The sequence below is a fragment of the Chroicocephalus ridibundus genome, chromosome 20 (assembly GCF_963924245.1).
Source record: "Chroicocephalus ridibundus chromosome 20, bChrRid1.1, whole genome shotgun sequence".
NCBI classification, from domain to species: domain Eukaryota; kingdom Metazoa; phylum Chordata; class Aves; order Charadriiformes; family Laridae; genus Chroicocephalus; species Chroicocephalus ridibundus.
In genome coordinates, this window is record NC_086303.1 from 1,964,295 (window position 1) to 1,978,262 (window position 13,968).

Consider the following 13,968-nt stretch of genomic DNA (forward strand, 5'->3'; position numbering starts at 1 on the left):
GCTTCTGTCACCTTCGTTATCCCTACAGAAAGGAGTAACGCCTCCTGATTAAACTCCCAATTTGTAACGATTTCTAGGAGTGGGATCTCCTGATACTGGCCGATCCATATTCTCCTTAACAGCTCTCCCAGCGCTTCCGTTCCCGATGGGGCGCGGGCAGCGCTGCGGGCTGCCTGTAAACCTAAAACCCGCGCAATTGCTTAACAATTGGGAAGTTACGACTAGATAAACAGGCTGCTGCTGGCTGGTTAATGAGGATTTTGACTAAACGCCTCATCTGTTTCCGAGGGGCAGGTTAGTGCAGGGAGGGGAAACTATTCCCTTTAATGAGCAAAACAGTTGTCGCTTTTTTCCCTGTTTAAAGTCACGTGCTTCGTCTCTCTAGAACAAAGATTTGAAACTCTGAAAGGAGGATTTTTGGGGTTAAGTTGCCTCCTGATGTCCAGCTGAAAACTCGTCTGGATTTAGCCAAGTTTTAAGCCTTTGAAAAATTAGTTTGGAAGTGCTTTATAAAGGACCTTCAGATGTGTCACAGCTCAGTTGCCTGCAGGCTCTGTCGGCGCGGAGCATATTTTAGCTTGAAAATAAGGGAGAATTTTTCTAAATTTGTAACACCTTGGCAGGCTATCATGGGTTTAGATCAAGGTAAGCGAGTTGACAAGAGGAGGCTTGCTCAGATTCGTGTGCGCCACGCGAGGAGGAAACTTCGGATTCAAAGGGAGAGGGGGGGTAAAAAAGGATAGATGAGGAAAGGGGGGGTGGATGAGGGAATAATTTAACGAAAAGAGAAGAGAAGGAAAGCATAAGGACTTCTGGAGCAGAGGATCTAGGGCAGAAAGCACAAGTGGTGGAGCAGAGCTTAAGGAGGAAGCTAGAGATGGGGAACCTCGGCTTTGTGGTTGTGGTGGTCAGCTTTGAAAGAGGAGGAGAATGAAGGCAGGCTGGAGAATACGGGGCAGAAAAGGGGTCGGGAGGATGGCAGCCCGCTTTAATGGGCTCCCGCTTGCCCTGGCTGGATTTCAGAGGGTTATTCCTGTCCCCGAATATCTACAACCCACTCGTGTCCGGTTTCTGGAAGTGGTAGGTGTGGGCAGAGCCGCTGTGACGAGTTGCTGTCATGAGCTGGTGGCAGAGAGATCTCAGCCCGATGACGGCGTGACGTTTTTCCGATAAGTACCTCGGAGAATTTTGCTTCCCGTCCCAAGGCCGCAGGAAGTTGCACCAAAGCAGCGTTATTTTGACTCGGTAGCCTGGCAACTCGGGCCGTTAGGAAACGCCGCAAGTGGGTTCCTTTAGCAGAGCACAATTACGCAGTTAAAACCCTGTTTTCTCCTGCAGGACCCCCCCCGGCCCCAGCGCACAGACCCGGCTGCGTGTTCAGACAGTATTTTTCTTTTTTTCCTCTCCGCTCAACACGTGGCTCCCGACCTGCCTTATCTTCTGGTCTGACCTAATTATTTCTCTTCTTCATGCTTAAAGGCTGGATGTCCTGCCGTCCCTTTCTGTGGCCACGCAGGTACTAGTTTTTGTGCACAATTCCTTTGTGGGAGTTTCACTTCCCGGCTCCTTTCGGTATCTCCGACAAATGGGGCTGAAACTTCGGGGTTAGCAGCCTTTCAATGTGTGCCCCGTTTGAGATGATTGAATTTCAGCTGGGAAACCAGTACGGAGCTGTGTTTCAAGCCCGGTTCTGGCTGAGCGGGTGCTGCACCTCGCTTCACAACAGATTTCGGGGCCTCTGCTGAGACACCCGGAAAGGGGGCGGAAAAACAAAAAGAGGAACATCTGAGCGATCGCTTGTGAAAATTAGGTGGCATCAAGAACAAGAGCGCCGTGGCAGAGAGCCAAGGCTTTCGGGGCAGCATCGAATTGTTCCGAAAAAAAAAAAAAAACCAACCCAAAAAAACCAACAAAACAAAACAAAAAAAAAAAAAACCAAAAACATTTCTTCCTGCTGTTTCCTGCCTCGCTGAGCACTTGTCCTGGTGTGGGAGGGATCCTGCCCATCCAGAGCTGCCCCGGCAGGCAGGAGCCTGTGTGGGAGGAGAGGAGGCAACACTAATAACGGCGTGTTGTAATGCGTATGCCACGGGCAGCGGTAAGCTCCCGAAGATAACCGCTTGTGACGCTAATCCAAGTGATCTGTCCTGGAATCGTAGCGGGCTTTGCATGTTTTCTTCTTATTTTTGAAGAACAGTTGAGTAAGTCTTGGTCTAAACTGTGGATGGTCAAGCAGTAGTGTGAATGCTCAACGTCTTCTCCAGGCACCATCTGATAATCATGGAATGGTTTGGGTGGGAAGGGACCTTAAAGCCCAGCCAGTGGCACCCCCTGCCCTGGGCAGGGACACCTCCCACCAGCCCAGGTTGCTCCAAGCCCCGTCCAACCTGGCCTTGAACCCCTCCAGGGATGGGGCAGCCACAGCTTCTCTGGGCAACCTGGGCCAGGGTCCCACCACCCTCACAGCCAAGAATTTCTTCCCAATATCTCATCTAAAGCTCCCCTCTTTTAGTGTAAAACCGTTCCCCCTCATCCCATGGCTCCCCTCCCTGCTCCCGAGTCCCTCCCCAGCTTTCCTGGAGCCCCTTTAGGGACTGGCAGGGGCTGGAAGGTCTCCCCGGAGCCTTCTCTTCTCCAGGCTGAACCCCCCCAGCTCTCTCAGCCTGTCCCCACAGCAGAGGGGCTCCTGATGTCCCTCTAACCACCCCGCTCTTTTGCTGCGATATTTCAGACATCTCTATTTTTCCTTGCCTTGTTGCACCTTCTCGTTTCGCTTTACCTCTGAGGCGAGCTCTCCGGCTCACCGCTCCCGGCTCCATCAGTGCCGTGGAGAAGCGTTTCAGACCTGGGTACCCAATTCTTGGTGTAACAGCTACGAAGACCAGAAACCCGTCTGCTGGTGCAGCAGGGCTGAGGCACATTCCCGTCTTGCGCATCTTCAGTTACCTCTATCTGACACTTGGAAAAGTCGGCAAGCGGATAATGCTTTGAAATATTTTAGTTTGCTCCTTTGCTACTTTTTCCAAAGTTCATGCAGGCAGCAGTCTGCAGAAACTGTAGGTAATTATCCGCAGTCTCACAGGCAATTAGCATAGTTTCTAATTAACCGTTCTCTTATTCTGCCATCTCTTGTCTTGTTCCCAAGTGGTGGTTTTGGCCTGAATTCCCTGACGTGGTGCCGGGTAAAAACTAGATTATTTCCATGTGGGGTTTTCTCTCCTCTTTGCTTTCAAGCACCGGCTCGCAGGGCATCGTCCTCCCGATGCTTTATTGTGATTCCCCTCGAGTAGCATCACCTTGGGATCACAGTTCAAGTTTTGAAGTGAGTTTTTTTCATCTTTGGGTCTGTCTTAACTGGTTAAATGGAGAAAGGTAATACACAACACTCTCTTTTCCTGGTAGATCCCGCTCTGTTATCTTGTTTTCTGCTCTTATCTGCCCAAATCCGGCTAAACACCAGGGGAGAGAGGAGGCAGATTTCTGCAAAAACAACGCATTTCTTAAATATAGGTTTCTCCTGCTTTCTTCCTGCTGCGGGAAGACTCGGCTTTGGGCGATTAATTCTGTATGAGCTGGCAGCCCATGCGGGAAGAGCACCGTTTGCGTTTTCAGGGTGGCGCAGGGGCTTGTGATAATGTTTCTGGAAAGCCTGGTGTTTGGTGGCTGCAAATCTCGGACCCGCCTGGGTGCCGGACCCGCATCTTTTCTGCCGCCTTCTCCCCTCTCCCTGGCGAAGGCTGGCCTTTTTGTCTGCGGCTCTGCCTTGGGGCGAGATGGTGGCAGCCCCTCCTTCCCGGAGCCCGGCCTGCCGTTCATAATAAACGCTTTGTATGAATCTTTCAGAGCCCTTTTTTGGCCTTGAAAGCATTCTTGCCGGCGCTAAAAGGAAACATGACTGAATTTGTTAGGAAAATACCATTCCAGGGTTGGCATGAGCGTGTGGAGGAGGGGAAGAACTCCGTTATCTTCACCAACTCAAAGCTTCAGAACGTCCCTCTCCTGCCATCAGCGTTTCTTAGAGCAGCGTGAGATGGGACCACCCTGGAACTGGCAGGTTGTTCTGGTGGGACTGGAAGTAGCCATCCTTGCACACGCAGGTGTTGAACCGGCACCAGGATGGCCTGGGAAGGCTGGGAGGGTCACTGTCCTGGTTTGAGGTAAAACAGAACCAACTTTCTGTTCAGTAATTTTATTTCTTAGCTAGGCCTCTTCTAACCCTCTGAAACTAACAGCGTGTCGTGTCTGAAAGGGTCCGTTCAGAGTGATACGGCCAGTGTCTACGGTTTGTGCCAAGGGATGGTACGCAGAGAGGCTCTTGCTTACACTTATTGCTGTAACAACCGAGGTCAGCTAATTTCGTTATTTGCCCCGTTAGAGGGTCGGAAGCGGAAAAGCCTAGAGGGGTCCCACCTTTGGGAGGAGCGGACAGGAGAGGTGACCCCAAACTGACCAACAGGGGTGTTCCATCCCATCTGCCCCACGCTCGGTGTAAAAGCTGAGGGATTAAAGGGTCGGTCTCTTCCTTCAACGGCTGACGTCCGAGGAGGACCCCGTCTGTTCGTCTGCCTTTGATCCCCATCCGTGTGTTCCTGACTCCAGCTCTGGAACCCAGTTCCCACCCGCCGCTGAGTCCAGTCTGGGGCTCCCCCAGTGCCTGCCGGTGACGTCATCCTGGGAGCTTGATACAGTTTTGTATATACTGTATCTATTTCATTATTTTCCTTTTTATTTTATTATTAATATTTCCTTAAAGTAGTTTAGTTTCTTCTAAACTCGGAAATCTCTCTTTATCTCTCCTCCTCCTCTCCGTGCACGAGAGGCTCGGGGGGAGCATCTGTCGCCGGCCATTGGCCGATTTGGCCAAAACCACAACAGTCACTACGACAAACACAAGTTGCCCTGCAGGCGCTTGGTCAGCTTTTTTTTTTTTTTTATACTGGAGCCCTCGTTTTAAGGGTGAAAATAAGAAGGGAGACAAAACCAAAGAGACTTTTTGCAAGCTGGTGTTTGCAAGGTGGCGTTGAAGCTGGCTCCGTAAACACCAGGGATGCGTGCGTGGTGAGTTCAGCGGCTGAAGGAAGCCGGGTGGCGAAGGAGATCGTGAAAAGGGGCTTCAAACTGCGTGGGACAGAGAAAGATTCAGTAAGGTGTACGTTTTCAGTTCCCGAAACAATATTTGGGAGGAACATCTTTAGACTTTCAGACGGACTGTGGCAAGCCGCGGGTTATGAGTCGCTCGAAACCACGAGTCTCAGACCGTGGTTGTTTTTCCAGTTTTTATTCAAGTTCTACTAAATCCGTAGAGGGGAAACAAGTGGGAGTCGGCGCAGGCTGGGCTCTGCAGCCTGGGTTTGGTGGGTGCCCACAAAGCCAGCCGCCTCCGGCGAGGCGAGGAGGGCTGGAGGAGCCAGCAAGCGCTTGGGCCGCTCCCGAGAAATCCCCTGTGCTGCCTCCTCCAACCGTTCAGGTGTTTCTATGGGATCTGGTATTTATTTGCCCTTGGAATCTCCCTGGAATTAATCTGGCAAAGCTTTTTTTTTTTATTTTTTTAAGGCAGCTTGCGGATAGAGCTTAATCTGCTCCACCTTGTTCCCCTGCCGGACGTGCCAAGGTTCAAGAGTGGCACTTTGCGATCTGTTTTGGTGGGACTTGCCTGGCTCCGTTCCCTCCTCGCTGCCTGCCTGAAAAGCCTGAAGTAGGAATTACACCGGTTTCCCTGCCCGAACTTCTGCCGCTGAAAGCCGGCAATTAGGAGCAGATGTTTTACAGCTTCGGCTGGCACATTTGTCACTGCAGTGATTCGGGGCAGCTGTGCGACCTGTAGCAAAGCCAAGCTGTTGGGAGTTGCTGGCTCAGGTCTTAGGTAGGACTCCCATCGGCTTTTGAACCGCCGTATCCCGGTTAAACTCGTACTGGTAGGAAAGAGCTGGGGGGGGGAATCTGAGCACGTTATTTCCTCAGTAGAAATATTTCTTAACTGAAGCCTAATGAAGGTTAAGTACCTTCCAAATTCTGTTTCGCTAAGCTGAAACTAAAGCTGGCCCCAAGGATAAGTTTTGGGTGGCGCGTTTCTGGCGGAAGAGCGTTTCACAAAGGGGTCATCCCGCTGAACAGGAGAGAGGAATGAGAGGAGCTGGCCCTTTCTGGGCTAAAACGGCTCGCACGGGATACCAGGTCTTTGAGCAAAGCCCCGCGGCGCCGGGCGAGCGCGGGCGGGAGGCTGGCAGGTAGGCTGCATTCTTTTTGGGGCTGGGAAAATAGGTCAGCGCTCTGCAAATACACTGGCAATCCTAGCCAGAGGAGAGGCTGAAGCCGATGGAGGAGGGAGACGTCACTCAGTACGTGGCCTGCTCGGTGAGGAAGGCGAGTGGAAATTCGGGGTTGGTGGCGCAGCTTTCAGGTGCATGGGAAGGAGCGATCCCTGGCTGGCAACGGATCTGTGATAAAAACGTTTGTCTGGGAGGGCAGGGTTTATTACACCGGTTGTGCCACTAAAAATCTCACAGTTACACAGTGCTGTATTGATTAAAAACTGCTCCTGATAAAGACGTGGCCCGTCCCTTCCCAACGGAGCGATCCTCGTCTCCTTTGCGGAAGCAGGAGGCAGTCGCCTTCCCCTTAACAGGAAAAATGAGCTGAGAGGTGTCGCTGGCTGGAGCGGGACTTGTGACGCTGCGGGAAATGATGTGTACTTCTTGAGTTACGTGCCGGAGAGCCGGACTTCAAAGGGAATCTGCTGTAGCTGGAGTTAGTTGGGGTCTCGATGGGTGCCTTGCCTCGGTGCTGCGGAGAAACGGCTTCCTCGGGCGGCCGTGCCGTCGGGGAGCCGGCGAGGACCGTGTTAGTTTGCTGTTGCTAAAGGAATTTGTTCTGGGGGTAGTTCTTGACGCTTAATTCTTTCCTCCTGCTTCATTTGCCGTACCCTTGCCCTTTAAAAGCGAGCCGCTGGATTTATTGCCTGGCGCTTTGATGCGAAAGACCTTGACTGCTTTGAATTGCCCCAAGAGATACCAGTCTTGGCGTGGCTTCGGCATCAGCAGCGCTTCTCGTGCTGGCTCCTTATCAGGCTTCGTTTTCCCCAGTGAGCCGAACTCTACCCGGCACATGCGGCAAGGTCGTGTGGGGAGGGGGTTGAAAATACACCCCACGAAATCAACCCTTGGGGACAGGGCTTTGTTTGCTGCGCGTTCGAGGTCTGTCCTACCTGAAGCTGATGAATAAATTCCGTGATGACTTTCTTCTGCAGTTCATAAAAGATTCATGGCCAGCAAGCGAGACTAAAAAAAGCCCGTCTTGTGTTGTCTCTTCTGGTTTAGTTACCTGAATGACTTGGATAGAATATCCCAGCCGACCTATATCCCGACTCAGCAGGATGTTCTGCGGACCAGAGTTAAAACGACCGGCATCGTGGAAACTCACTTCACCTTCAAGGACCTGTACTTCAAGTAAGTGAAGGGCAGCGCTTGGCCCCGTGGACTGCGGGGATTTCTGCGGTGCGTGGTGGTGGTGGTGGGTCCCACACCTGCGCTGCCAAACCTCTTGCCCTGTTTTTAACTGTCCTCCTCGCCTCCGTTACGCTCCCTCTCTCTCTACTGGCACCGCTCACCGGAGAGACCGGTTTGACTTTTATTTGCCTTCTTCTGTTCTTTTCAGCTGCTTTTATGTTGGAATCGCAGACACAGGTACTGACTGCTTGTTTACAGGATCCCACCCCCCCCCACCCCACCCCCCAAAAAAAAGAAAAAATACTAAAAGGACACTGACTCCTGGATTTTGAGTTTAAATTTAACCCCTTCCTGTGAAGCGGGAGGTCAGAGCTCTCCCTGCAGTCGCAGGCTCGGCTCTGGAGGCTGTAGATGACTGTGGTGACTGACGCTCGCTGCCCAGCAGGACCAGGGTGCGCAGAAAACCTGACGGGGACCATCTGCCGTGGCGTGACACCGCCGGGGATGGGACTTCCCCATCCTCCCCGCCGTCTAAATTCAGTCCCTGCAGGGCTCAGGTATCGAGCCTGGTCTTGGCAGTGTCCCTTTACGTATCGCTAATGGAGCTCCCTCTAACCTCGTAGCGGCTGCTCGCCTGCAGTTTAGCTCTCCCCCTCCCTGCTCTCGATCCGTTCGTTAGAAAATCCTCGTTAGATCCTGGCTTTGGATCCCGGGCGGGCTCCTGACAAACAGCCCAGAGCCCCGCAGGGTGGGCATTCCTCTCCTGTAACGTGGATGTAGGAAAACGCAGCCCCTCTCTTGGGCGAGTTCCTTCATCTGTGTCACTCTTTTCAACTCTGTGTTGCTCAGAGCCTTTAAACCTTTGTTTGCTTATTTTTTAGCTTGTGTTTGAAAACGGTTTGAAAGAGCCATGAGCAAAAACCCAAGAGTTGCTTGTAGAATCTGATCCGTTTGCACGCTTTTCTGGGGAGAACCGGGAGCATTTTGGCTTCTGAACTGTCTTAACTTACAGGCCGTTTTAACCAAAACGCCTAAACGCTTTGCGTCACCGAGCTATTTACGTGGCTTCTGGTTCGTCCAGGGGGGGGAGGAAAAAAACTTGTCTTCCGTCGTGATGTATTAGGATTAGCGTTTCCAGCTGCAGCGTGTGATGCGCTTCTCAAAATCATCGCGTCTGACTAATGGAGGAGTGAGCTGGAGGTAGCGGGCGGGTTGCGTTTAATGGTTAGAACCCTTCTTTTCAAGGGAAATGGCTGCGCGCTCGGAGGCGTTGCCTCCCCCCCCCCCCACTGTGCAAAGAGGGGGGAATCGCTCTTTCCCCAGCCCGTCCCGGAGTCATTGATCATGTGCAGAGCCCGAGACACGAGGCGTCTCGTCTCTCGGAGGGATTTGCTGCACAAAGGAAAGCATTAATCCATCTTAAATCCCGAAGCTGCCATCTTTCCCGCGACGGAAGCCTTGATGTTAAATCTCAGCCATTAATAATAAGGGGCCGGGGCAGCCTCGGTAGAACCGTGACTCGAATTTGGATGAGCTTGGCCAAGCGGAGTTGTCAGGGAAGCCGTTCCTTTCCGCGTGTCTCCGCGCTAAGAGCGGAGAGCGATGGCAGGTGAGACGAGCACAGTCAATAGCCCGTATCCTCCCGGAGATTTTCATCTTTCCTCCCGCCGTCCGCGGGGACGGTTTACCTTAAACAGAAGTCGGGATTTAGCTGAACGGCACTTCTGCCTGCCTTGTTTGGCATCGTTAAATCGCGTGGCTTTTGGCCCACCCTGGGCGGTTTCTCTCCTTTCTGCCTGTTTGCTCTGATACCAAATCAATGCTTATGATTTTCATAGCTCTTGGATATCGACTTGCGTCTGGCTTGATTTTAATTAAGGCACAGTCCATCAGGACATCCCGGGCAATCCCGCTCCTCGTCCAAATCCCGTGGTGAGCAGAGGGTTGTAACCGTCGGAGACGCATTTTTAGTTTTTTTTTTTTTTTATTGACAGAAATACCATGAGCAGCTCTGCAGCCTTTTAAACTTCAGATTTTTTTAATTTATTTATTTTTTTAATACATGAAACCTCTTTCTTCACCCCATTAACTTTTTTTGTTTTTCTGGGTGCCGGCGGTAGGGCGCAGGTAGTGTGTTCCAGATAACGCTCTGTCAGACGCCCGGTGTAAACGAACTGGAAGGGCTGACTGTGAGTAGGTGTTTGGAGTCCAGTCGAGCAAATGGATTGTTGCTAAGGCGATGGGAGACAGAGCGTGCCCCGGTGAATCAGCAGACTTCTGGAGAGCCGCGTAGCTAACGTTGAGTTCTTCCTGCTGAAACCGCTCTAAAGAAAAGAACTTGAAAATCCAGTGGACGCTCCGCTGAGAAAGGGAGGGCTCGGAGCCGATGGCGGGCTGTCTGCGTGTTTTCCCCCCCCAAATCCTGCTTGTTTGAGAGTCCTTACCGGAACCTCCTCCGTCCCCTTACGTGGTGGCCGGGGAGGGAGGTCTCCACAGCTTCTGAGATGGTTCTCCTGCCTCTCCCAGGATGTTTGATGTTGGTGGCCAACGGTCGGAGCGCAAGAAGTGGATCCACTGCTTCGAAGGCGTGACAGCGATTATTTTCTGCGTGGCCCTCAGCGATTACGACCTCGTCTTGGCCGAGGACGAGGAAATGGTATGTTATGGAGGAGTTACCAGTGCCTGCCTGCACGGCGCTGTAGAAGGAAGGTGGAATCAGGGGGAGGGTGTGCCTCCGGCTTGCTCCTCTTCTTCCAGTTCTTCGAGGGCTGTGAAGATGAGCACTTCCTTGCAAGCAGCCTGCGGTGCCTTGTCCCAGAAACTGATAAACAGAATCATAGAATCACAGAAGGGTTTGGGTTGGAAGGGACCTTAAAGCCCAGCCAGTGGCACCCCCTGCCCTGGGCAGGGACACCTCCCACCAGCCCAGGTTGCTCCAAGCCCCGTCCAACCTGGCCTTGAACCCCTCCAGGGATGGGGCAGCCACAGCTTCTCTGGGCAACCTGGTCCAGGGGCTCACCGCCCTCACAGCAAAGAATTTCTTCCTCGGATCTCATCGAAATCTCCCCTTTTTCCATTTGAAGCCATCCCCCCTCGCCCCATGGCTCCCCTCCCTGATCCCAAGTCCCTCCCCAGCTTTCCTGGAGCCCCTTGAGGGACTGGAAGGGGCTGGAAGGTCTCCCCGGAGCCTTCTCTTCTCCAGGCTGAACCCCCCCAGCTCTCTCAGCCTGTCCCCACAGCAGAGGGGCTCCAGCCCTCCCAGCAGCTCCGGGGCCTCCTCCGGCCCCGCTCCAACAGCTCCGTCTCCTTCTGCTGTTGGTGCCCCAGCGCTGGAGGCAGCACTGCAGGGGGGTCTCCCAGAGCGGAGCAGAGGGGCAGAATCCCCCCCTCGCCCTGCTGCCCACGCTGCTGGGGATGCAGCCCAGGCTGCGGGGGGGTTTCTGGGCTGCCAGCGCACGTTGCCATGGCGTGTGGAGCTTCTCCTCCACCAACACCCTCGACCATAATGCAGATGTGAGATTTTTCTCCAGATTTTTTTTTTCCGGGGAGGTGCTGTGAGTTGTCTTCCTGCGTGTGAGTCCCTCCCTGGAGGAGCGCGCGCGTCCTTGGGGGAGTTCGAGGGTGAGGAGGCGACCTGTCCCCTGCTCGGGGGTTGTGTCCCTGCCCTTCCTGACGGAGTGGCAGTGAGGATGTGTCGGGGACACTCAGCTCTTTGCTCTGGCCTTTGCACAAAGCCTCTCTGTCCCCTCCCCTAATGACTCTGGAATGACACATTGCCACCCTTCTCCTTTGCTTTTTCCAGAACCGGATGCATGAGAGTATGAAACTGTTTGACAGCATTTGTAACAACAAATGGTTTACAGACACATCCATCATTCTCTTCTTGAACAAGAAAGACCTGTTTGAGGAAAAGATTAAGAAAAGCCCGCTGACGATCTGCTATCCCGAGTACACAGGTAAGGCCGGGCTCCTGAAACTGCCTTTGATTTGTCACCGGGGCCAGGAATGAGTCAGTTAAAGCCCGCACAATCTAGGATAATTAAAAGCCTTATCTCTTTTTTTTTTTTTTTTTTTTTCCCCCTCCCTTCCCTTAGCTCTGGCTCTTGGGCAGCATCTTTGGGCTCTCCAGTTTGCTGATAACTCCGTGCTCGTGGTTCAGAACCGCTTTTTTCCAGGCGTTTTATGGCCTGAAATACAAATAGCAAAGTGTCGCGCTCCAGCGATTCAAGGTCGCTCAACGGTTTCCCGCCTGTTATTAGGACAATTCCTTTCATTTAACTTCAATTTCAGAACCTGGGAAACTTCTCCACGTCCTGGTGTATGGCAGTTTTCCACCCTGGGTTTCAGCGAGAGCGTTTTTCGCAGCCCGTCCCGTGCGGACGCGGTGCTTCGCCTCGGCGCCGCTGGAGGCGTTTAGATGTTTGAAACAAACTCTCCTTCTTCCAAACCTCCTTATTCCTGGCGCTTGTCGCCCTTCTGACCCGACTGTGTGTTTCTAGCACGAAGCGTAAATGTTCCCTTCTTGCGCTCTCCGGGCTGGAGCGGGGAGCGGTCGGTGAGTCGCGAGAGTGACTCGTCCAAGGTCACGGACCAGAAGCTGGGAATAGACTTCAGATTTACAAGAAGGGGTTAACGGTGGATTTGGATTTGGAGCTGGATAAGGCAGATGGTTCCAAGCGGCTTAATATGTACTTAAAAGATCTCTCTGCCGTCAACCGCTGGCCGAAGTAAGGGATCTTCTCTTTTTTTTTCAGGCTCCAACACGTACGAGGAAGCAGCTGCCTACATCCAGTGTCAGTTTGAAGATCTGAACCGGAGAAAAGACACCAAGGAGATCTACACGCACTTCACCTGCGCCACCGACACCAAGAACGTGCAGTTTGTCTTCGACGCCGTTACGGATGTTATCATTAAAAACAACCTGAAGGAATGCGGGCTCTATTGAGAAGGACGGGGCGCGGGAAGAAGGTAAAGCTGAGCCGCTCGGGGTGGTTTTTTGTGGGTTTTTTTTTTTTTTTAAGGGTTGTCCGCCGGGGTTTTGCCTCTCGCGTGGGGCTAATCCTCACCCTTTTCTTCCCTTTCAAGTTTTTAAGATGCGGCGTTTTTGAGGAGCAGACTCTTTGCTGCCTGGCGGGGGGACGGCTGCAAGCATGAAAAGAGGACCAGGGGAAAAAACGCAAAACAGCATGCGGAACCGTTGCATTCTTTAGCACAATCTTCTGTATTAGGGACCTTTTTTTTTTTTATTATTATTATTTTATTAATTTTTATTAATGGGATGGCGAAGTTAGGTCGAGCTGGAACAACTGTTAGTGTGACTAGATCATCCTGGCGTCGTTTGGATGGCGTGACCTCCGATGTGTAAAGCTGTTGTGAAGTTTTGAGGTGCTGGATTCCAGACCTTCCATATGTAGCTTTTTCTCTCTTTTCTTCGGTTAACAAGCCACCACTCGTCTGGTTTTTAAGGGTTGGTTTGGGGTTTTGTGTTGGTTTTTTTTTTTTTTTGGGTGTGTGTTTTTTTTTTTTCCATCGAGAAAACTGGTGTAACTTTACTAAATTTTATTTCTTCCTTTGCCAATGGATCTTGTTTTAAAAATAAAAAAAAAAAATAAAAAAGGAAAAAAAAAAAAAAGAAACGACAAACAACAGAAAAATAATCACTTAACTATGCACATGTGACCAGATCATGCAGAAAGTATTCCTCTTAGCAGGAACTCTTTGTTTTTAACACTTGGTATGGTCAGGATTTAATATTTCTGCAACTTAAAGGATCCTTAGAGCTCTTAACGGCGATAGCTTCGGCTTTTATCTGCTGTCTGATTTGTTCCCATCCTGCTCCCAGAAGCTTCTGCAGCGGGACCAGCGAGTCTTTTTTTTTTTTTTTTTTTTTTATTTTGTTGGGGTTTTTTTTTTTTGGTTTTTTTTTTTAGCTTATGGTTAGGGGCGAACCTGGTTTATGCCGCTATCCCAACGGAGCTTCCTTCGGCGGGGGGCCGCGTCCAAGCCAGCGACCGCCTACCCGGGGCTGCGGCGCTCGCTCGGAGAAATTCAATGCCGAGCTCCGCCGGGGCCGGGAAACGCGTGCTGCTACGGAGCTACTCCCTCAACCACTTCCATATTAATTTTTTGTGTGTGTACGTGTGCATTTTTGGTCTAAACCGGTGGGCGATTTTTTTTCTTTATTTTATTACTATTTTTTTCCCCTCCCTGTAAAGGGTGCACCTTGTTCTGCATTGACCGCGGCCTTTTCTGTTCCGAGACTCCTAGCCTGTAGCCACGAGCATGCCTTTACTTTGTATATGTGGTGCCAAATCCCCCTTTGCCACCGTTTTGACCCCAATAACCTTCATAACCCGTCGGGAACATTCCTTCGCTGACCCCATCGCATCCAGACTCTTCTCTTCCCCCTTTGTCACGTGTACAGTTTCGATCTGTTCTAGTTGTTGGCAGTATTAAAATGGTGAGTTAAACACTTGAGCCTTTTCTCTACTTTATTCTTAATTTATTATTTTTTTTTGTTGTC

General features: G+C 51.6%; 1 protein-coding gene across 1 annotated transcript in view; it reads left to right on the forward strand.

The window, feature by feature from the left end:
• GNAI3 (G protein subunit alpha i3) overlaps positions 1 to 13,922 on the forward strand; it is a 38,031-nt gene extending 24,109 nt beyond the window's left edge. Inside the window, exons 5-9 of the mRNA XM_063356283.1 lie at positions 7,317 to 7,445; positions 9,972 to 10,101; positions 11,248 to 11,401; positions 12,200 to 12,413; positions 12,531 to 13,922. Of these exons, the coding sequence (XP_063212353.1) occupies positions 7,317 to 7,445; positions 9,972 to 10,101; positions 11,248 to 11,401; positions 12,200 to 12,390 (604 nt within the window). The 3' untranslated portion in view covers positions 12,391 to 12,413; positions 12,531 to 13,922. The remainder of the gene's footprint in view (positions 1 to 7,316; positions 7,446 to 9,971; positions 10,102 to 11,247; positions 11,402 to 12,199; positions 12,414 to 12,530) is intronic.
• The last annotated feature ends 46 nt before the right edge of the window (positions 13,923 to 13,968 follow it).